The sequence below is a fragment of the Malaclemys terrapin genome, chromosome 6 (assembly GCF_027887155.1).
Source record: "Malaclemys terrapin pileata isolate rMalTer1 chromosome 6, rMalTer1.hap1, whole genome shotgun sequence".
Lineage (NCBI taxonomy): Eukaryota > Metazoa > Chordata > Testudines > Emydidae > Malaclemys > Malaclemys terrapin.
The window spans coordinates 93,212,892-93,235,895 of record NC_071510.1 but is presented as its reverse complement, the minus strand read 5'-3'; the positions used below and the strand labels follow the sequence as shown (position 1 = coordinate 93,235,895).

At 41.9% G+C, this 23,004-nt stretch overlaps 1 protein-coding gene across 1 annotated transcript in view; it reads right to left on the bottom strand.

Moving 5' to 3' along the window:
* The window catches only part of ADAMTS6 (ADAM metallopeptidase with thrombospondin type 1 motif 6), a 310,431-nt gene that overhangs the window by 259,725 nt on the left and 27,702 nt on the right, over nucleotides 1–23,004 (bottom strand). Inside the window, exons 5-7 of the mRNA XM_054031218.1 lie at nucleotides 11,280–11,497; nucleotides 10,612–10,695; nucleotides 9,940–10,085 (exon numbers count right to left, since the gene is read on the bottom strand). Coding sequence (XP_053887193.1) covers nucleotides 9,940–10,085; nucleotides 10,612–10,695; nucleotides 11,280–11,497 — 448 coding nt within the window. The remainder of the gene's footprint in view (nucleotides 1–9,939; nucleotides 10,086–10,611; nucleotides 10,696–11,279; nucleotides 11,498–23,004) is intronic.

Below are 23,004 nucleotides of genomic sequence, written 5' to 3'. Positions count from 1 at the left end.
AGAACCTTTTTTCTTATAGAAGTAAGGGTCCAGGGGCTGAGAACAAGACAGGCACAATTCCTTTATGTTGCTGCCTGAAATTAGAGCCCCTTTCCCTGACAGAGCAAGGGTCTATGAGCTGAGAACCTAAGACAGAGCTTCATGTAAGTAGCAAGTTTGAGCAGGAACACTTCTCTGCAAGCCCAGACAGGCTTCAGAGTGGAAAAGGGACAGCAATCCTGATATGGATCACTGCAAGAGAGGCGGTGCGTAGGAGAAAAAGGACAGCAAACAAGTACTGAAGCCTATCAACACCGCTGGACTGCCTCAGAGCAGGCACAGGCATCACAGATTGGCGGGCAACACTGGGCTACATCACTGGCAGGAGAAAATGTTTATAACCAGTTTCTACATGAGCCGGATCATCCCCACCCCTCATAAAACATGAAGGGTCTAAAGTCTCCACAAGGATCCCCTCATTGATGTTCCCCCATATCACCTTATTTGGAAGGGAGAAAATTTTATGTCCCCCGCCCCCTTCCCAATAGAATATGCTTCAGGTCCCTCCCAGGGACAGATTAACACAGGGGCTTTAGGGGCTGCAGCCCAGCCCCCCAGGCTAAGGGGGGCCCCAGTGCAACAGGGCTTTGGAAGGCTGCCTGCATGCCATGGCCCCACGCCGCTCCTGGAAGCGGCTGGCTGCTGGCACTTCTCTGCGGCTCCGGATAGGGATGAGGGGAGGTGGCTCTGCACACTGCCCCCACTCCCAGTACCATCCCCGCAGCTCCCATTGGCCGGGAACTGGACAATGGGAGCTGTGGGGGTGGCACTTGTGGGCGCGGGTAGCACAAGGAGACACGCTGTTCCCCTCTCCCCAGGGCTGTGCAGAGACATGCCAGCAGCCAGCCGCTTCCGGGAGTGGCATGGGGCTATGGCAGGCAAGCAGCCTGCCTAAGCCCTGCTGCGTCGCCAGCTAGGCCACCTGTGGTAAGTGCCTCCCAGATGGAGCCTGCACTTCATACCCCCTCCTGCACCCCAACCCCCTGCCCCAGGTCAGAATCCCCTCCTGCACCAAACTCCCTCCCAGACCCCTGCACCTCCTCCTGCATCCCAACCCCCTGCCCCAGCCTGGAGCCCCCTTCTTCACCAAATTCCCTCCCAGAGCCCACACTCCTCACCCTCTCCTGCATCCCAACATTCTGCCCCAGCCTACAGCCCCTCCTGCACCCAAACTCCCTCCCAGAAAGAAACTAATATAACTGCTGTTATAAGATAAGAAGTAGGCTATTTTGAATTAACTTAACTATATTCTACATGTTTTAAGATTTAAATGTAACCATAGAATGGCTTTATGTTAATTAAAAGGCAAGTTTAGTATAGCATTAATAGCCTCAATGCCATAATTGTGATCATTTTGTTTTAAATTAGAAAAAAGACTTGTATACAAGGGCCCCGCAAAATCTAGTAGCCCTGGGCCCACAGGAGAATTATTCCAGCCCTAGTCCCTCCCCCAAACCTGGTAAATCCCAAGATATCTATGAGAGGCCAGCACCATCCTCACAGAGGCTCTGGGCTTCCACACCAGCCCTGACTCCCAGCAGTGCCACCTGCTTGGCTCCATTGGAGCTGTGCTACCAGAGACTTCCAGTGACTATAGATGCCCTGGGCCTTCCACTAGGTGGGTTCTGTAGAAAAGATAATACAGACTTATGCTGTATTATCTTTTCCAGTGAATCTCCATGGGGCCAGGGTGTGTGGAAAGACAAAGTATAACCTTTCCAGGTCTCCCAATCTTTCCTCATACTGCCCAGTCTCCACTTCCTCCCCCAAGCTTGGACCCCAGACCAATGGATGACTCTCTGCAGGAGCTGGGGTGGAGGGAATGGAGCCAGTGCGGTGATTCACCCCTCCCTTCTGCATAAGAGGAAAAGATCTGTGTGTGGAGGGTGCCTTCAGTGGCCTGAATAATTCTCTCTAGGATCCAGCAGACTTTGGCCAGTCCCCTTAGCCATTTTCACAGGAGACCAAACCCATCCCTCCCTATTACCCCAAGGGATCTCATTGAAGAGATTTTCTCCTCCAGACCCCTTGCACAGGTTTTACACTAGGAGAACAATCTGGTCCTGTGCATGAATTTTTTTAGAAGTCTTAAACATAAAGCAAATACTTGATCCAAACTTCATAAATGTATCTGCAGTAGCTTTCCTTTTCATTAATGTACTTCCTTAATCCCTCAGATAATCCTAGTTAATAATGAAATTCACAAGAGGAAAAAACAACTTAATTTTTTTCTGAAGTATATATTACAATAATTACTATAATAGATTTAAGTATTTCAATTCCATGCATTTCCTGATCTCACATATATGGAAGAAGTGTAATGGTTTAAAGAGTTTACATAAAAGAGAGCCAAGAAATGGATGCATTAGGCTGTTCATGCTGACTACCAAACATAAAACACATTCTGATAAAGAACAGTAAATCCTTTCTGTAATGTAAGTGATCAATGGTTTGCTTTACTACAATGCAAACTTGAAAATGGATTTCATTTTATACTTGTGACAGATGCTTTCAACTTTCAGCTACATGTTACTTTATAAAAGAAGAAATAGAAGTAGTTCCGGATATGGATCTCATGCCAAATTGCTGGTCTCAGTCATTCAAAATGCCAACTAACTTTTCCTATAGGAAGAGACTATTTTTTATAGCTTGTAAAGCTCAAAATACAAATAAAACTAATAAAGTTATCCAAATGGTTACCTATAATACTTAAAACTCTCTTATATGTCTTAAGTGTCTAAGAACTACTTGTGACTTGGACTACATACCCAAGCAAGGGATTAAGGGGGAGTAAGAACTCCATACTATACTCCTGCAGGATCCTGGACCTGTGAGGGGCAAGAAACATGTTGAGTTTTGGCTCTCCCCACATCCCTAGCCAATTCCCCAACTAACACATATGAATGGGTGCAGGGATATTATAAATTTACTGCTATAGGTCAGGGGAGGGTGTGAGTACATGTACTCAAACCCTTTGGCCAAGACATAATATTTTTCCTCTGCCCTTTTTGAGGTTGGGGGCAGAGAAGATGGGGTCTGCCACAGCACCTTAACCAGTTTTAACACCCAATCATAGACTGGTAGAGCAACCTTAGAAGGGGCTGCTGCAGCCAAAATATCACAAAGACTGTCCGTGGGCTCCTTTAGCTCCTCCACCTCTAGCCCCAAATTCGTGATGACCCATTTGGTGAGTTCGGAAATCATCCAGAGACAGTGGGTGGGAGGGACCCGTGACCACCTCATCTGGGAATGATGAGGAAGATGCCAACACTGCAGGAGGGGCTGGGTCCTCCTCCAACACCAGGGTCGCATTCACTGGGGCCACTGCTTGGGTCTCGGTACCAGGGTTGGAGTCCGAGCCTGGGTCCCGTACCAGTCGAGGCTGCACTGGGGCTTACCTCTCAGATGCTGCCGCAGATCACAGGGGGGAATGAGGACCTGGCATCGGAGGCAATCCCCAGGGGTCTCAATACTGCCAAAGCATCATCCACTGCCCCGGTGGCCAAGCACCTGCGGCAGGTACAGCACTGAAGTCCAGTCCATAAGATGAGCAGTGTCTCCTCAGTGGGAGGATGGATTCCTCTTCTGAGGATTCCTCCCTGAGAGACCACAGTAGAGCCATTGTCGCTTCCACCTGCTGGCTGTGATGCGGAACCAGGGAGAGATGCCGAGGAGGGGATCAGTGACATGGCTCCAGTGACCAGTGCCGAGAAGCCGGGGACCAGTGTTGCGAAGCTGGTGACCAGTGTTGCGAAGCTGGAGAGCGGGCCATGAAGCTGGGGACTGGTGTTGAGTTGGTGACCATTGCAGCAGACCCATGGGGGGTTTCCCTCTGGAAGGAGCTGCCTTCAATTACTCCAAGGTCAGTGGATAGTCTTGGGGAGTGGGCAATACTAGGAGAGCCATAAGGTCCTTTGCTGCCTGAAAAGCCTAAGGTGTTGAAGGGGCTCTCCAGAGTAGGGTGACCCGACCACTCCGAGGAGAAGGTGGTGGGGCCCAGACTGGGCTCAGAGCCCTGGGTGGAGGCTTTGGGGAGGACGAGTGGCCTGGTACAGGTCTCACCTCATCAGTCACTCCCCGCTTATCCTTTTTCGGCGCAGGGGAGTGCCCTCTTTTGGCACACTGTTTCTTGTGCCGCTTCCTTGGCACCGGAGATGGTGATTGGTGCCAAGAAATTCCCAATACTGGGGGAGCCCTCCATAGCAAGGCTGAAGTGCTCAGTGCCAAATTGAAGCAGGACAGCTCCGAGGCAGGTCTAAGTGCGCTTCCATTAACAGGGCCTTCAGACAAATGTCCCTGTCCTTTGTGTGCGTGGCCTGAAGCCCTTGAAGATCTTGCATCTATCTTTAATGTGATCTTCCCTGAAGCACTGCAAGCAGCTCACATGCGGGTCGCTCACTGGCATGGGCTTATGGCAGGTGGCGCATGGTCTAAAACCCGGGGACCAGGGCATATCCCATCCCTAGGATGACATCCCGTGATAGGGACTGCTATTCAGTCTAACTAATTAACTAACAGCTAAACTCCTAACTATACACAAGAACAACTGAGTGCAAAAAATCACTGGGAGAACTTGCAAGTGGAAGAGAGAAAGCTGTTTCAGCAATTCATCATGGACAGTAAGAAGGAACTGAGAGGGCACAGGGCAGGCAGAGCCCCTTATACTGTGCATGAGCATGGGGCTCCAGGGAGCACTAAGGCCAGCCCTATGGAAAATCTCCTGGGGGAAAAATCTCCGGCAACTGTGCACATGGGCACGCCCATACCTAACATGGAATTGACTGAGCAAGCACTCTAAGAAGAGCCCCCTGAGCAAAGGGGAAGCAGAGAAAGAGTAAGTTTGAACACCATCTCTTGGTTCCTAAAAGCCAAATCCAGCCCTAAATATATTAAAAATAAAAGGCCTGTGGTCAGCTCTGCACAGGTATGCATGAAAATGAAAGAAGCTTTTTGCCTCTCTTTTGTGCCTCTATGCAGAGGTCAAGAAAAATTAGAGTCCTTTAGTTCAGGAGCACAAAGACTAAGAGTCTAACACTGATGCCATAACCCTTTCCTCTCCCTTGAAAAGGCCAGCAAAGATGGCCCCATATTGGGGGAACACATCCTGCACTCTTTTAAAGGACCTCACTGCTATGCCCTCAGAGGGAGTTTTGTGGCATTATGCCTCGAGGAACTCTGATTGGGCCACTGCACCTCTGCATTAACCCCTACCATAGGCTATGCCCCTGGATACAATACTTTCTACTGTGCATTCTAAAATGTTACATAGTGTTGCTGTGTCCTGGAAAACAGCTGCCAAGTGACTCACTGAAGTAGGTCTGTCATTCAGTAGGTGAAGTGATTCTTTTGCATATACAATAAAACATGAACATATTTCTATGCATTTTCATTTGAAAGGATGTGAAAAATCCAGAGAAACAAATGTATAGCAATACTATTGCCTTTCCTGTGGATACTGGCAGTGCTGGGGATGCATGTTGCAGAGCATATTGGTTGGTGACAAAAGGAGAAACACAGCGTATTGCCTAGAAATATACTTCCTAAATAATAAGGACAGTAGTAGCTGGCAACAGTACAGAAGTGTCTAGTTAAGAAAAGTGCTCAGGGCCTCCTCAATGTCTCCAGCCCAAAAAAGTATGTGTAACTACTTGAAAATGCACAAAATATACCACATATGGCATTTTCTAGTTTTTCTGCAGTTTGTCTAAAATATAGATTATTAAAATACTTGGATTACTCAGTATAAAACACTATGGGCCTGATTCTTTACTCATATATGTAGTGTTTATTCTCACACAAGGAGTCCACTTAACTCAGTAGGATTATTGTGTATATAGAGTTGAAGGATTAAGGTATATATAAAATCATTATTTATAGGGATTTCAATCACTTTAATATTACAAACTTTCCAAAATTTCTAGGCATGATAAGGTACTAACTGCAGGGGCCACATCTGTGTCAATGTCATTGCAGCACTTTATTGAAGAAGTAACAATACAGTTTGTGAATAGGAAAAGAGAAACTGCCTCTAACTCAATAATAAGAACAAACTCTTCTTAAATCCTTTATGGCTGTAACAAGTTATTCTCTTATTTAAATCACTTCGTTGTTTGCAAACCACATTATATTTATATTTAATTCTAAAAGACAAAAAAAAAGTCCAAAGATGGAATACTATCAGTGGGATGTGAAATTTCATGCTCTTACTCTTTTAAACAAACACTATCCCTTTAAGTGAATGAAGTTCCAAATGTTTCTCTGTTTAAAACATTTAAATTCTAGGGGCCAAATTCTGCCCTTTGGAGATACACACGCGCATCTCAATTTCCCCCTAGAACTCTTTTCTCCATAGGTTGTTGGATATGTGTTTTACTTGGTCTGCTGCCATACCAGGGAATAAAATTAATGGCTCTGGATCTTCTCTCCCAGCAGGAGGAGATTCATTCCCTGAACATTTTATTCAATCAGTCATATATGTTATTTGAAAAAACAGCTTTTCTGTACCTGGGTATAACAAGCTAACGGTCTCAGGCTATGAGTCTATACCTTACAGAAATTAATGGGCTTGATTAAAGATCCTTTTGTTTTGTTGAGAGCGAAAATAACTTTTATTTTGTTTATTCCCCTCACACTGTGAGCGGTGATGCAAGCAGACCATGCAAGGGAGCAAGAGGACACTTCATGTCCCCATACTTTTCTGCACAGGTGACTAGGTCAAGCAACACTCTTGCACCTAATTTATGCTGCTATAGAATTAATCATGGAGTGGGGGAGGGTACAAGGGGGGGGCTAAAAAGTTGCCAGGAGGGTAAAGATATGGATGGTTTCAAACAATCTTTTTTTTTTCTTTTTTTTTTTTTGGCTTTCAGGCTCAACAGAGGAAGAGATTTTTTGAAACAGGGGAGGAAGTAGGGCCAAAAGCCCAACTCAGGCTGAAAGTATTAACTCAATCTGCCATAGCAAAAATAATTTGTAGTATAGTATATTGGGTATTTTAGCTTCTAAAGTTTCATATTTGGAAGAGAAACTATGTAGAACATGGTTCTTAGAGCCTCAGATGTGAGATAGCAGCTGGGTCACAGGCAGACAAGAGGCTACCAGGAAGAGGATGCTGTACGTCTACAAAGATATGGGATCCAACTCATAGGACGGAAAGAAACTGGATGGGTCTCTATGCTTTTTTGTTTTGCACAGAGATTCACAAAACCTAGGCCCAGTTCCACAGAGTTGACCCTACCAAGATGGAGATCATCTTGCTAAAATAGGATGATACCATTTATGACACCAACAATGTTGTATTCAAGTCTAATGACTGTAGTTTGTCCTCAAAAGGCACACACTGCTCCTGTGCACATTCAGAGATAAAATATGGACCTATACAAGTTTCCACACTATTTTTAATGTTCTTTTGTCAATAAAAAGAAAATTGCTAAGGCTCCATTGGGGTTTGCTAAAGTCAGAGTCAGTTTATGGGAAGGAGGAGATTGATTATCCAAACAATACTATAGTATTAATCAACAGTAGACTTTATATAGAAAACTATCAGCTCAGTATCCTAACATTATTAATATTTCTTTTTAAAGAATTCACTGCAACAATTACAGGATAAAATATTAGGATTTGGTATAGTGTCATACTAAAAATGACTAAGTGAACCATCCAATAAGGGACTGTGATAGAGAAAACAGCCTTTATTTGTTTAACATTTTAGTTCAACCACAGACTTATCCTGTGCACAAAACCAACACAAACAAAATAACTTCAGAGTTTTCAAGTAAAGAGATAAAAGCAAGGAAATGTTGAATAACGGGCACAATTCCTTTATCAAATATTCCCATTGTGTTTAAGTGAAATATGTTAACCACTATTCTGAGACTCTGCAATAAGTGTACAGTATTACAGTATTAGCTACCTGCACTTAGCTACCATGACATTTATTTGAAAGGAAATAAACTGCTGAGCTATTTCAAAAAGAAAAAAAAAATCTTCAAACTCAGCTTCACGCCTTGTGTCCTCAGGGTCTCCACAACAGTGTTGAGGGGGTACAGTTTTTGCTGCCAGGAAATACTCTTGCTGATCAGCATTCCTTTCTGGCTATAGCATAAACACTGGCATCGCTGATAGAAGCATGCCACGTCCCCAATCCTGCCTACAGTAAGCAGACCATGCAAATCTCTTTTATCAAGCTTCTTTTAATTGCTGTGAGAAAGAAAAAGGGAGGAGAGAATGCCTTACAGTCTCCTTCTCTATACCAGCTTGGTGCCATGCTCCAGGAGGGGGCTGATGTAACTGGGGACTTAAGACTAATGTTTCAGCCTTAGCACTGTTTACTAAAATAAATCAGCATAAGTCAGGGATTTCTGGGTGAGGAAGGTCAAGTCCTTAATATTATTTAGTGTAGATTTTGTGTGAGAATTTCATTTTTATAGTTTTATTAGATAGTTATAATCATTGAATGAAAAGAAGCACTCCCTCATGAAAGTATATAAAATCATTGACTTTGAGAATATTTGTTTATACAACAGATAGAGACATACATATGTGTATATAAATGGGACTATTCACATGTATAAAATTAAGCCTGCATATTAAGCATGTCTTTGCAGAATCAGTGCCTTAAAATGGAACATTATTAGGTTCTAAATTTGTACTTTATTTAAGGATGTTTTCAAAGTGATTTTTACCCATTAGACCAAAGCAGTTCTTTCAAGGATATTGGAATGTATTGTATCAATCTAGCTACTACATGTGCTCATTAATTGCATATATTAAAAGTAATTTATGAAATATTGATGAAAAACATATTTTGCACTCAAAATGGTTACATACAAGAATCCAGGACCTCTAGCATATTCTTTCATCGCTGCGCTGCTGTAATTCAAAAACAGATGAAAGAATTTTTTCAAAAATATCATCGCTTTTATGCTCAAATTCCAACCAGGAGTGAATTTTGTCTTATAAATCTTGAGGGCATTATTCTACACTGATTCCATACCTAAAACCTCCATTAAAATTTGACATGTTGAGTGAGTATAGAATATGCCCCTTGAAAAGGATATTTATAACAGAAACATTAACGATCCTTAGCTATATAGATCAATACTAGCATCACTGTTTTAATATTTAGAAAAAAAGAAAACTGTCCCTAAGAAACAGGTGCACACGAAATGCTATTTTAAGACAATCTATTTGTAGGGTACAATATTTGTTTACCTGTAACTACACAGAGAAAACGTATTTAACAGGATTGAAAGATTATAGATTTAGCAGTGTTGAACCTGCTCATAGAAATGGTAATATGTACAGCAAGATACCTTTACACATAAGTAGCCTTGATATGAACACTAAAAATTTCACTTTTTTCTTAAATTAAGTTAGATAGCACAGCAACAAATGCACAGCCAGATTCTCAGCTGGTGTAAATCTGCATAGCTCCATTGACTTCAGTGAAGTGACACTGATTTACACCAAGAATTTGGCAATAATGTTTTACACTGAAAACATTATACAGTAGTAACAAAACAATTTTTTTCTCCTGCTTGTTGATCTTTTTCCCAGAATGTTTAGAATTTTTGTTCAACTATAAAAGTTTGAAACGATCAAGCAAATTCATCAGATCTACTCCAAGATTTTTTTATGGGAGCAGTTATGAGAAGCACAGTTATTGAAGTTATTGAAATTGTAAGTACTGTAAGTTCTTAGACATTTTCTTTCCAATTTTTTAAAATCTATGTTTTAATGGTCTGATATATTCTCAAAGACAAGCAACATATTATCTTTTTACCCTCACAAGATTACCTACCCCTTAAATTACTTTAAATATAGGTTTTATACATAAGTAAATACAAGAAAACCATAGAAAGAAGATAAAATAAATACAAGACCTGCAATAAACCATACCTAGTAATAAGAACCGCATTATCGTGGTGGGCAATCCCATTTTCTGGAATGGTGTTTCCATCGCTTTGGTGGGAGAGAATGGATTTCTGCCACTTACAGAAGCTATCGAGGGACTTGTCTGCATGGTGGTTTATCTCCAAGTTTGGCTGCAATACAACATGCATACCAGAAATGTTCCAAACAAATTACTAAGGTCAGTTGTTAAGCTTTTTGAAGACTAAAATGGGACTATAATTAGAAGCAGTGGTTTCTAGGAATAATCTCTTCTTGCCAATTTTTATCTCTAAAATCTGACCCAGAGTTCAGTTAGTGTATTACTGAACAGGCATTCTTTCACTTCCAGCTTTAATAATGATTATGTCAATAAAAAAATTTTAGATTATAAAAATATAGACATAGAAATAAAATTGTAATTGTAAGTCTCTACCCCTGAAATCTCCAAAAGTAAGTTGAAGATATCTGTAACATTAGGTAAATATTAAAATGATAAATGAGGCATATTCCTTGAAACTATTTCAATCTTCCTTAAAAATAGCAAAAGATTACAGATGAGGTTTTATACTCAAATATAGCCTTTCTAAACAATAATTAGGTGGATTCTACAATGGTACAGAGTGAAGTATGCCGTAGTTTATTGGTCTGAAGTTTAATGTAATTGCAGCTCAGTCTTACCTGATCTTCAGTGAGAACAATTAAACGAGTCACTATAATATTCACAACGTTTCCTAGACTGGAATCACGATAAAGTTTGGCAACCTGACCTCCAGAAAAGAAGAAAAGACACAAAGTCAGACAAGAAACACCATTCATTTGACATATGCTTAAAAATTAGTCTGTTGTCTCTTACTAAATATAATTTCATAATTTGAACACTTCTTACACGCATCTAAAGAACTATTTCTAAGTCAGCCTTAATCTATTCAGTAAGATGAATCAATATTCCCTACACTATTTTCACTGCAAACACTTTATAGAATAAACTTGTTTCACAACTGAATAACTCATGACAAGAGATGTTCAGAGCGCTAGCTAAAGAAAAGAACCAACCAAAAGTGTAATCACTATAACTCGTAATTAGAGGGTCAATTTATTTAAAATGAAACCCGAAGGCATTGAAACATGATTTAACAGTGATCATAATATTCTCCCTGATGGAGAAAAGACAATAGTATTGCACATCTTATTTATCTCCTAATACTAACATTTTACTATATATCACTTTTTGCAGGCTGATACATATTTTAAAGCATTGTTTATTTCAAATCAGAAAACCATATTGCATAATTGCCCATCCTATAAAAAGTGTTAATTATGTTAATATATAGAGGGGTCAAACTTACAATATTCATTACACTCAAAATGTAATGTTCAATGTCTTTGCGACCATGGTATCCCACCATCATTTTGTCTGCTACTACCAGCGTCTCCACAAAGCGTTCAATGCTTACTGATCTCTTCTGTCGACGATGACTACTTAGAGTGTTATTAATTGGAAGTGAAGTTGGAAAAGCAGATGCATCATTCATCCACCAAGGTTTATTACTTCTTGTGAGGTCTTCTAGGAATCAAAATAATTAACCACTTCAGATGGGTCACTAGTTAAACATGTTCAAATACAGCTGTTTTATGTTGATATTATTATCTTAAAGCTTCTAAAATAACAAGAGTTTCTTGAGGGCAAGAAGAAATTAAATCTTTTCTATAAATATATAGTATATTTTACACTTTCATTAGCAAATATTTTTGCAGATTGAAAAGGAGCTAGATTTAATACAGAGAAATATTTTTTTAAATAAATATAAAGCAAGTTCTCTTGCTTTCATACATTGTTTCATACAGCTACTGCTAACAATATCAACTTGTTCTCTTAAAAGGCCTGATCCTGCAAAACTCTTATTTATATTCCCAGATACAAATTACATTACAACATGGAATTAAGGATTAATACATTTCAGTATTTAAATGGTAATAACACTACAGGGATCTTGTAATTATCCCAAAAATAAGCACTACAAGCCTAGGAAATTCAGAGTTAAGGTTTAAAGTTTAAAGAAATCCAAACATATTAAGGCATGGTAATACACAGTTAAGGCATTCAAAAAACCTTAATTTTGCCCTATAATGACATCATGCAATAACTGTACAATTAAGCTTAGTGCGTAATAGTGTCTGTTCTGACAGATTAAACTGATGTTTTAAAATATATTAAATAGTTTTCATTCAGGAGGAAGTTAATAACGGTCTGACTACACATCTTAATGGGCCTATTTTTTAATTAATTTTAACAATAAAATAAACTAAGGGCTAGATCCACAAAGAGATTCAGGTGACTAACTGGCATGCTAGGTGCCTCAGTCCAAAATTTAGATCCTCAAAACACCAGCTCAGCTGCCACATAACCTTGCAAACACCCAAGTTTCCGCTAGTAAAGTCCTCAAGGTACCTAAATTTCTGCTGCCGGGCATATGCATAGCCACCTAAGTCCTAATGCCCAAGCACCTAGCTCATGCCTAAACCCCAGTGGGACCTTCAAGATAGGCACTGCCCCACCTAACTCACCTGTGGAGCCCAATCAGGTAAGTATGGTCAGTGGGAGGAGACAGCAGCAGTACCCCTACCAACGTTAGCCCAGTGGTTACAGCACTCATCCAAGCTACAAGAGAATCATGTTCAAATCCTTTTTCTGGCTACAATGGCACAGGAATTTGAACTCCAGTCTACTTCTCCCATCTGAATGCCCTAGTTACTGGCCTATGTGGTACTCTGGGGTGGGTTTTTCTCAGTTTCTCCCACTGAAGCTATTCCATTCTGTATAAATAATCAAATAGTCATTGAAACGGGGACTTGCACTTGGATCTCCCAAATTCCAGGTGGGCACCCAAACTCCTGGGCTATCGAGTCATTTTCGCTCTCTTTCTCTGAATGAATATTTAAGTATGTCATCCTCAACTACGGAACAGCGACTGGCACGTCACATCCATAATGAACAGTCCGTATTTTAAAAAGTAGCCCTGTGGGTTTGGCTCAATTTAATAAAGTAAGCATATGCTTAACTTTAAGCATGTGCTTGAGTCTATTCTTCAGCAATGCACTTAAGCACAGGCTTAATTTAAGCACATGCTTATGTCCCATTTACGTCAATGAAATTTACATATATATTTAAACTTAAGCATGTGCTTAAGTTCTCTGCTGTGTATGGATGGACTTAAGCATGTAGTTAAAGCTATATCTGAGCTTAAGAGCTTTGCTGAATTGAGGGCTTAAAAGGATAGCTCATGGGAGTAATAAACATGGGTCTATTTCTGCATGTATCTACTGAAATTAGTTAATTTGTGATGGTGCCTATAGTGTCAATGGGAGTCAGTAGTTGCTTCAACTATACACCTCATTTTCAATGGTTAATGACTCAGCTATGAAGAAAATGTGTACAAGGTCAAAACAAGGACTCATTGTTGCAGTATATTTCTCATTTATTAAATGTTTACAGTTCATAGAATATATAGCTTTATCAGAGCCATTTCTTTAAAAGACCCATATCAAATTGTAGAGACACTGCAAAATGAAAATAAACTTGGTTACTTCAAACCATTGGGTTTATTGATATCATTGTGACATCCCTTAGGCAAGGTTATAGTCATCTGTTAAAAAATCAACTTCAGGTATTAAAGACTGCTGAAGTTTCTATAACCAAAAAAAAGCATTTTCCTGTATTTCAATCACTGTTCAAGGAAATTAAAGTTTGTTTTAATTAATCAAAGATTCTAGTCTTACTGAAGCAGTGAATTAGGAATGTCTGGAATCTTGTCTGATACATTTTGTAATAAGATGGGAAAAAAAACTTTGTTTGGCCGTATTCAAGTTGCATAAGTTCATCAGTTTGAGGATTTTTCGTGCTTCTATAATATAAAAATTATTTTATAAACATGAAATGTAGACTAGGAATTTTTTTCTCTTTCATAATAAAAGATATAAATAATTTGAAAATCATTTAGTGTGCACTTATAGAAACCTTTTAAAGAGTAAATAACAAAAAACATTTTGCACATAAAGGTATGGCTTTCATAGCAAGGTAACAAAGTACTTATATATATATATTGTGACAGAGCTTCCTCTCTCCCTTGGTGGGTCCCGCGCTTCCATTTAACAGTGGGCTGGTATTCTTCTTTTCCCTCAGGATTTTCCCCACGCCCCTGGGTTTACTGTCCACACCCTGCCAGAGCAGGATTCCTCCCAGCCTCCCTGATGGGTAGGGTTGCCAACTGTCTAATGGCACTGTGATGGTGCACTCCACATGTTTTATAAAAATATGCTTATGAATGTGAATATAATGTAACTGGAATATGCTTTATGCAAAAGGTCTCTTGTAAGGTATCATTACAAAGGTTATAACCTACTGAATACATTCCTCTTATTTGTATGTATGTATCATTTTTGTATCTGAAGCTAGAAATATGAAGTATAACTCTGAGGTCCTATTGTAATTATGCAAAGTGTGGGCCATTAATGGTGGCTTAGAATCTTGATGGCTCCCATTAACGAGGACAATTGGTTGTGAATGGGTTTATTTACCTGAAAGCCTTCCTGTGTACATGTGGGCAATGAAAAATGGGTAATGAAAAATGAGGTCTCAGAGGACATGTGACCATGTCACATGATACTGGAATCCATCTTAAATTTGGTACTTTTCCATTTAGAAGGGAGAGTGGGGATCCAGAGAAACAAAAGATTCCTGCCTTGTGCCAAAGCTATGAAAGGGGGTGGAACAGAACAAAGGGGGCTGCCAGTCATGAGAACACCCCTGCTTTCCACCTAAGATGTCTGCTGGAACTAACAAGGGCTCTGGGAGGGAATTTGGGTGCGGGGTGCAGGCTCCAGGCTGGGGTTTGGGGGGCAGGAAGCGTTGAAGGGGGCAGCACTTACCTCGGGCGGCTCCTGAAAGCGACCAGCACATCCCTCTAGCAGCAGTTCCTAGGCAGGGGGGCCAGGGAGCTCCATGCGCTGCCCCTGCCCATGGGCACCAACCCTGCAGCTCCCAATGGCTTCTGTTCCTGGCCAATGGGAGCTGTGGAGCCAGCACTCAGGGCACGGGCAGTGCACGGAGTCCCTGTGGCCACCCCTATGCCTAGGAGCTGGAGGGACATGCTGGCCGCTTCCCTGGAGCCACACGGAGCTGGAAGCCTGCCTGCCCTGCAACAACTGGACTTTTAATGCCCCAGTCAGCACTGCTGGCCAGAGCCTCCAGAGTCCCTTTTTGGCCAGATTTAGGCTAGGTGTTCCAGTCAAAAACCAGACACCTGACAACCTACTTGACACATGTACACTTCCCTCACAACCACTGACTCATTACAAACAAGAGAACTGCATCATGCCAATTAGCTGGAGAAGAAGATCAATGATTGGCTAAGTAAATCTTGATGGCACAAAAGCACTAATGAAGAGTGATATGAATTATTGACCTGGCCCTGTCTATTAATCTTTAATAATTAATTCCAGCCTAATGTAACCTATGCATAAAACTAATGACTTTTGACTCTATGTAAAGTTCGAAGAATCAGTATTATTCTGTTATTAATATAATTTGGGACACAAAAAGGTCTGACAAGTACTAAATTTCTAAAAGAACAAATTTAAAATTAATTTTAACTCAAATTAACAAATGTTATTGCAAATTCTTAGCATTTCAGTGCACAAAGAGTATATGCTGTCAGTTTGGGAAGAATATTCTGCATTCTTCATACATAATGTAGATGTTGAATACCTGACTAAGTGCAAAACTTGACTAAACCTAATCGGTGGATTCATGATCGCCACAACATCTCCATAATAAAGGGCCAAATCTTGTTCACATTGAAATTGATGCGAGTTTTACTGTTGATTTCAGTGATAGCAGGAGCAGGCCCAAAAATCACAAAAGTTTCATTTACTGAATGATATATTAGATTAATTCTTATAGAACAGGGGTCGGCAACCTTTCGGAAGTGGTGTGCCGAGTCTTCATTTATTCATTCTGATGTAAGGTTTCGCATGCCAGTCATACATTTTAACGTTTTTAGAAGGTCTCTTTCTATAAAAGTCTATATATAACTAAACTATTGTTGTATGTAAAGTAAATAAGATTTTTAAAATGTTTAAGAAGCTTCATTTAAAATTACATTAAAATGCAGAGCCCCCCGGACCGGTGGCCAGGACCCGGGCAGTGTGAGTGCCACTGAAAATCAGCTCACGTGCTGCCTTCGGCACGTGTGCCATAGATTGCCTACCCCTGTTATAGAATGATGCAGCAGAGTATAAGCATTCATTAGCAAGTGTTGCTATTCAATTGAATAACACATGAGAAAGCATAAAGATTCTTTAAAAAAAATAATGTTCCATAGATACCACTTTTTTCCTAACTTTGACAAATACTTTAATAATGCTAATATCATTTTAAATGTGCAAGATAAGGACATATGAATGTGAGCTCCCCCTCCCCTTCATTTTAGGCTAGACTATGTATATACAATCTGTTCTGGGTATGGGGAAGCACATAGTTGTGCCATCCCAGGATTATATACTTGTCAATTTTCAAACTTCAATTGTTTTTACAATCAGTGGATTCAATTCAAAAGTTTTGTTTTGTTTTTGCAATGAGAAAAGTGTACTCTTTTTCACTCTCTTATAACTCTAAAATTGCTGAAGGAATTTTGCTAAATTCTCAAAAAACCACAATAATTCACCTTCAAGCAAAAATCTAATATAAAACATTTCAGCTAAGCTAAAGCGGTGTGTATATTTAAAAATTATGAGTATGCAAAAATAGCAGGTTACAATGAAATCTGTTTTGCAACCTTAACAATACAGCATGCACTGCTAGGCATCTGCTAAAAAACCATTTAAAAAATCATTTCAACAAACTATGCAGCCAAGTGAAAATACCATGAAAGTAAATTTGCAATATGATCTTTGTTGCAAAGCTAATAATGGAAGACTTCAGCGTGCTGTCTATAGAACTCTTACATTAAGTGTGATTATAAACTGAGCCAAATTCTGCTCTGGCATAATGCAGTTTCGCCTGTTTACCAATGCTTAATGTGGTCCTGCATTTGGACAATGTTAGTTATATATATGAAAGAGCAGTAAAAATTGATAGAAAAATTGAGATAGCTCTAAGGTCTTGATCCTGCTAGATGTTCAGCACTCCTGCAAAAAGTTGAGTGCCCTCAACTCCTGGTGAAGTCAATGGAGCTGAGAGTGCCCAGAATTTCCCAGGATGAAGCCCTTAATGATTTTAGCTATGTATTCAGGGGTATACAGGGGGGCCTGATCCAACTCTAAGTCAGTGGGTGCTTTGCCACTGTCTTCAATTGAGTAGGACAAGGCCCATAATGAGGAGTGAGGAACTGAATCAGTTTGGTGGGGACAGGATGTTTAAGAGATGAAATAGTATTACTCTTAACTCCTTTTTCCTGAAAAATAAAATAAATCTCATTTATGCTGTTCAAATTTTTGATATCATAACCTTTATACTGAAATAATGGAGTTATTCTGGATTTGCACTAGTGTAATTTAGAGCAGAAAAGTGGTCCTATTGTATATTGACTTTGTTCATGAAACACTATTCTCACAACCAAACTCAGTTAATGTTGTGAGTGTATACATACTTTAAAATGAAATGTTTATTGAACATTATAGTTAAAAAAACCAAAACTCTAAATATTAGTTAGAAACATGAATGAGACTTTTCTTTCTTAACTTTGCCCTAAATCCTTGTCTACACCACATCTAGGGGCCAGAGACAGAAATCTTTATATTTTCCTCAAATGTTATTTTTCAATACAAGTCACAAACCCCTCATGATCCTTCACCCATACTGCATGTGATCCTCCACTTACTCACTGAACAAAGACCAAACGGTTACTTACCTTACAATAACTGCTCTTCTTTGAGAGGTGCTATGCGCATACACATTCCACTGTAAATGTGCGTGCGCTCAGTGCACTCGAGTCAGAGACTTTTGCCAACATTACCACGAGGTGGTGCACGTGCCACGTGCTCTCAGGCGAGGGCATAAAAAGTATGTGTCCATTACCCATCTCTCTATTCTTTTGCACCACAGTAAGTAATGTCCGAAGTAGCAGGGAAGTGGAGGGCAGCAGAATGTGTATGTGAACAACACATTTTGACAAACTTTCTGTCAGGGTAAGTAATGTTTTTTTCTCCTGCAAGTGATTGTGCACATATACATTCCACTGTAGATGATTCATCAGCACTTCCCTTACAGGTGGAGGGACTTCGGATCATCTGAACAGACCGTAACACTGACTTGGCATCATCACAAGAGGCTTGAGTGATGGCATAATGAGTTGGAAAAGTATGCACAGATGACTATGTCGCTGCCTTGCATATATCAGTTATTGAAATATTACTCGGGATAGCTGATGTGAAGAGCATAAGAACGGCCATACTGGCCAATGTTTCATCTAACCCAGTATCCTTTCTTCTGACAGTGGCCAATGCCAGATGCTTCACAGGGAATGAACAGAACAGGGCAATTATCTAGTGATCCACTGTCATCCAGTCCCCGCATCTGGAAGTCACAAGTTTAGGGATAACCTGAGCATGGATTGAGCCATTATATCTAATGGAGGAAAGACTTTAGCAAAAGCAGAACAGATTTTATTAGTCAGAGTTCCAATGTGAACTTCATTGAGATGACATGACTGATCTTTAATCCTTTCAGCATAGTTTATAAACAGCCTGGAAGAAGACCTGAAGGATCTAGCGTGGTCCAAGTAAAATGTCAGGGCTCTACAAAGATCCAAGGTATGGAGTGCTTCCTCAGCCTTAAACAAATAGGGTTTTAGGGAAAACACCACACAAGTAATTGTTTGATTTAGAGGAAAGACTGACACTACCTTAGGCATATACTTAGGATGTGGCTGTGACGGGTTGGATCACAGAACCCACCTTGGGAGCTGCCACCTGATGTGCCAAGACTATTTCTGCCCTTGCTTTTCCTGCCAGCTCGGGACCCCAGCACCCTGTCTTGCTGAGCCAGACACTCCCGTCTGCTCCAGCAAAGACCCAGGGTCTGAATTACATGCCCCAAAGCTGCAGGTTCACAGAAGTGTTCCTGTCTTTAACACTCAGATGCCCAACTACCAATGGGGTCTAAACCCAAATAAATCCGTTTTACCCTGTATAAAACTTACACAGGGTAAACTCATAAATTGTTCACCCTCTATAACACTGATAGAGAGATATGCACAGCTGTTTGCCTCCCCCGAGGTATTAATACATATTCTGTGTCAATTAATAAGTAAAAGGTGATTTTATTAAATACAGAAAGTAAGATTTATACACCTATTGCATAGAACTGGAAGGGACCCTGAAAGGTCATTGAGTCCAGCCCCCTGCCTTCACTAGCAGGACCAAGTACTGATTTTGCCACAGATCCCTAATTGGGCCCCTCAAGGATTGAACTCACAACCTTGGATTTAGCAGGCCAATGCTCAAACCACTGAGCTATCCCTCCCCCCCAGGTGATTTAAGTGGTTCAAGTGGTTCCAAGTCCTAACAGACAGAACAAAGTAAGTCACCAAGCAACATAAAATAAAACGTGCAAATCTATGTCTAATCAAACTGAATACAGATAATCTCACCCTCAGAGATACTTCAGCAAGTTTTTTCCTCAGACTGGACACCTTTCAGGCCTGGGCACAATTCTTTCTCCTGGTACAGCTCTTGTTTCAGCTCAGGTAGTAGCTAGGAGATTCTTCATGATGGCTCCTCCCCTTTTGTTCTGTTCCACCCCTTTATATATCTTTTGCATAAGGCGGGAATCCTTTGTCCCTCCCTGGGTTCCCACCCCCTCCTTCTCAATGGAAAGACACCAGGTTAAAGATGGATTCCAGTTCAGGTGACATGATCACATGTCACTGCAAGACTTCATTGCCCACTTGCCAACACACACGTATACAGGAAAGTAAAACACAGCCATCTGTAGACAATTGTCCTGGTTAATGGGAGTCATGAAGATTCCAAACCACCATTAATGACCCACACTTTGCATAATTACAATAGGCCCTCAGAGTTATATTTCATATTTCTAGTTTCAGATACAAGAGTGGTACATTTATACAAATAAGATGATCACACTCAGTAGATTATAAGCTTTGTAATGATACCTTACAAGAGACCTTTTGCATGAAGCATATTCCAGTTACATTATATTCACTCATTAGCATATTTTTATAATACCATATAGACTTCAATGTCACAGTAGCATAGGGGATACTTTGTCCTTATGAAAGACCATGAAAGAAGGATCAGCCAAGAGTTCTGAAACCCTCCTTGCAGAAGTGATTGCCACCAAACATGCAATCTTCATGGATGATACAGGTAATGAAGCTGTAGCCATAAGCTCAAAGGGTGGTCATATCAGTTTGGAGAGAACTAGATTTAAATCTAATGCAAGCACAGGAGCAAAGGAGGATAAACATCAATGAGACCCTTCAAAAAAAATAAAAAAACAAGAGGATGAGAGAAACTAGAAAATCTGTCTAGTGGTGGATGTAATGCAGAAATAGAGGCTAAATGAACTCCAACAGAAGGATCTGAAAGACCTAACAGTTTCAGGTGCAGAAGATAGTCCAGCACATGTGAAATCCCTGTGTGAAGGAACGATAAACTGTGAGACTGCACACAAATGGAAAACTTCTTCCACTTTCTGCATATATGGCTCTAGTGGACTCATTTCTGCTGCCCACTGTAGGGTGACCAGACGTCCCAATATTATCCGGACAGTTCCGATTTTACGGGACTTGTCCCGCGTCCCAACTTTACATTGGTCAGGACGCCCTTTTGTCCCAATATCGGGGACCGTCCGGACCGCAGCTGTGGCGCCACCGTTCACTGCTTCCTGGGGCAGCTCCCGGCGCCCGCCTGCCGGCAGGAGTGCCACATGCTGCTGGGCGGGGCTTGCAGGTGCCAGGAGTGGGCAGAGAGCTCTCCGCCCCCCACACCCGACCTGACCCGCAACCCTAGGAGCCAGAGGGACCAGCCTGCCGGATGCTTCCCAGGACGGGAGCTGCCCCAGGTGAGCACTGCCAGGACTCCCCACCTCGCCCTCTGGCAGGTCCCTCTGGCTCTTAGGGTGGGGGGGCTCTGCATGCTGCCAGCGCCTGCAAGCCCCACTCCGCAGCTCCGGAAGCTCCCACTGGCGCTTTTCCCGGCCAATGGGAGCCACGGAGCTTGCACTTGTGGCGGGCGCAGCACATGGAGAGTCTGGAGACTCCCCTCACCGCTCTCACCCTAGGAGTCCGAGACCTCCCAACAGGGCTGGTGAGTGCGGCCAGGGAAGGGGGCAGGGTGTGATGGAGTGAGTGTCTGGGTAGGGTGTGTGGGGCGCTGGGCTGTGAGGGTGTGCAGAGTGCTGGGCAGTGGGGGAGGTTTGTGTGTTTTGGGGTGTTAGACATTGGGGGTCTGGGGGGGTGCTGGGCAGTGGGGGAAATCTGTGTGTGTCAGGGCACTGAGGGTCTGTGTGAGGCATTATGTAGTTGTGGTGGTGGGGCTGTGGGGAAGGGCACTGGGAGGGAGGAAGGAAGGGAAGGAGGGGAAATCTGTGTGTATTGGGAAACTAGCGAGTGGGGGGTTCTGTGTGGGGTGCTGGGCAGCTGTGGTGGGGCTGTGGGCAGGGGGGCGCTGGGCAGGGTGTGTGTGCACAGCACTGTGCATTTGTGGTGGAAGGGTTGTAGGGGGGCTCTGGGCATAGTGGATCCAGGGGGCGCTGAGCAGGGTAGCTGTGTGGTGCAGCATGGGCCCACCCTCAACAGGAAGGGGCACGCTGGTAGCACAGGACCAGGTGGACCAGTGATGCCTCTGGCTCTGGTTGGGGCTGTGCACCTGTGTCTGTCTGTCCCCCGCATCTCCCTCCCTCCCCCTCCCCCATTCGACCAATGTGTCCTGATATTTCACTCTTGCGATCTGGTCACCGTAGCCCACTGAGATGGTCTGAACCTCACTGGAGCACATCTTCTCCTGGGTGTTCAACCACATATCATCCACACAGTAAGGTGGAGAGATCTGAGGTTGGGATGCAGAAATTTGCCCTGGGTTTGAGACAGAAGATCCTTAATTAGTGTAGAGTTTTCTGTGAACAGATACATAGGTAATGTGGATCTGTGAACCAATATTGTCTTGACCATGCCAGTGCAATGAGAACTAATTATGTTTTGTCTTGTTTCAACTTCCTGAGTATCCTCGGAATGAGAGAAACAGGAGGGAATGCATTTAGGAGGTGACCGACCAGAAAAAAAGAAAAGCATCCGTGATGGAGCCCAGCTGCAGTCGGCACTGGAGCAAAACATTGTGCATTTGTTGTTGAGGTTGGTCGCAAACAAGTCTATTACTGGGTATCCCCAGCAGTGGAAAATCTGGAGGTGAATATTCTTCTTGATTGACCACTTGTGAAAACCCTGCTGATGGAATCTACTAGTGTGTTTCTCATTCCTGAAAGGTGAAAAGCATTCAGGGAAACATTGTTATGAATACACAGATTTCACAGGACAATAGTCTCCAGGCACAGTGGAGACAATCTTGCACCTCTCTGCTTATTCAGGTAAAACATTGTGGTGGTGCTGTCTGTAAGAATTTGCACCGTCTGGTTCTGAATAGTGGGCATAAATTTTTTTCAGGCTCACGAATAGCCCTGAGCTCCAGGACATTTATGTGGAGGGAAGCTTCCTGAGGTGACCAAAGAGTTTGTGTCTGAAGATGACCAAGATGGACACTCCAGCCTTTAAAGATGCATCTGTTACCAGAGTCATAGTCAGTTCTGGAGATAGAAATGGAATTCCCTTGCGTATGCTTCATGAATCCAACTATTATTTCAGAGACTGAAACACTGAAGGAGGTACACAAATGGGCATGTCCAGAGGATGCTTGGAAGGGCAATATACCAAATGAAGCCAGCCCTGCAGAAAGAGAAGGTGATGTCTGGCGTGCGGAGTTATGTATGTGCACAAGACCATGTGGCTCAGGAGCTGAAGGCAGACATGCACTGTTGTTGCTGGGTTGGACCTGAGG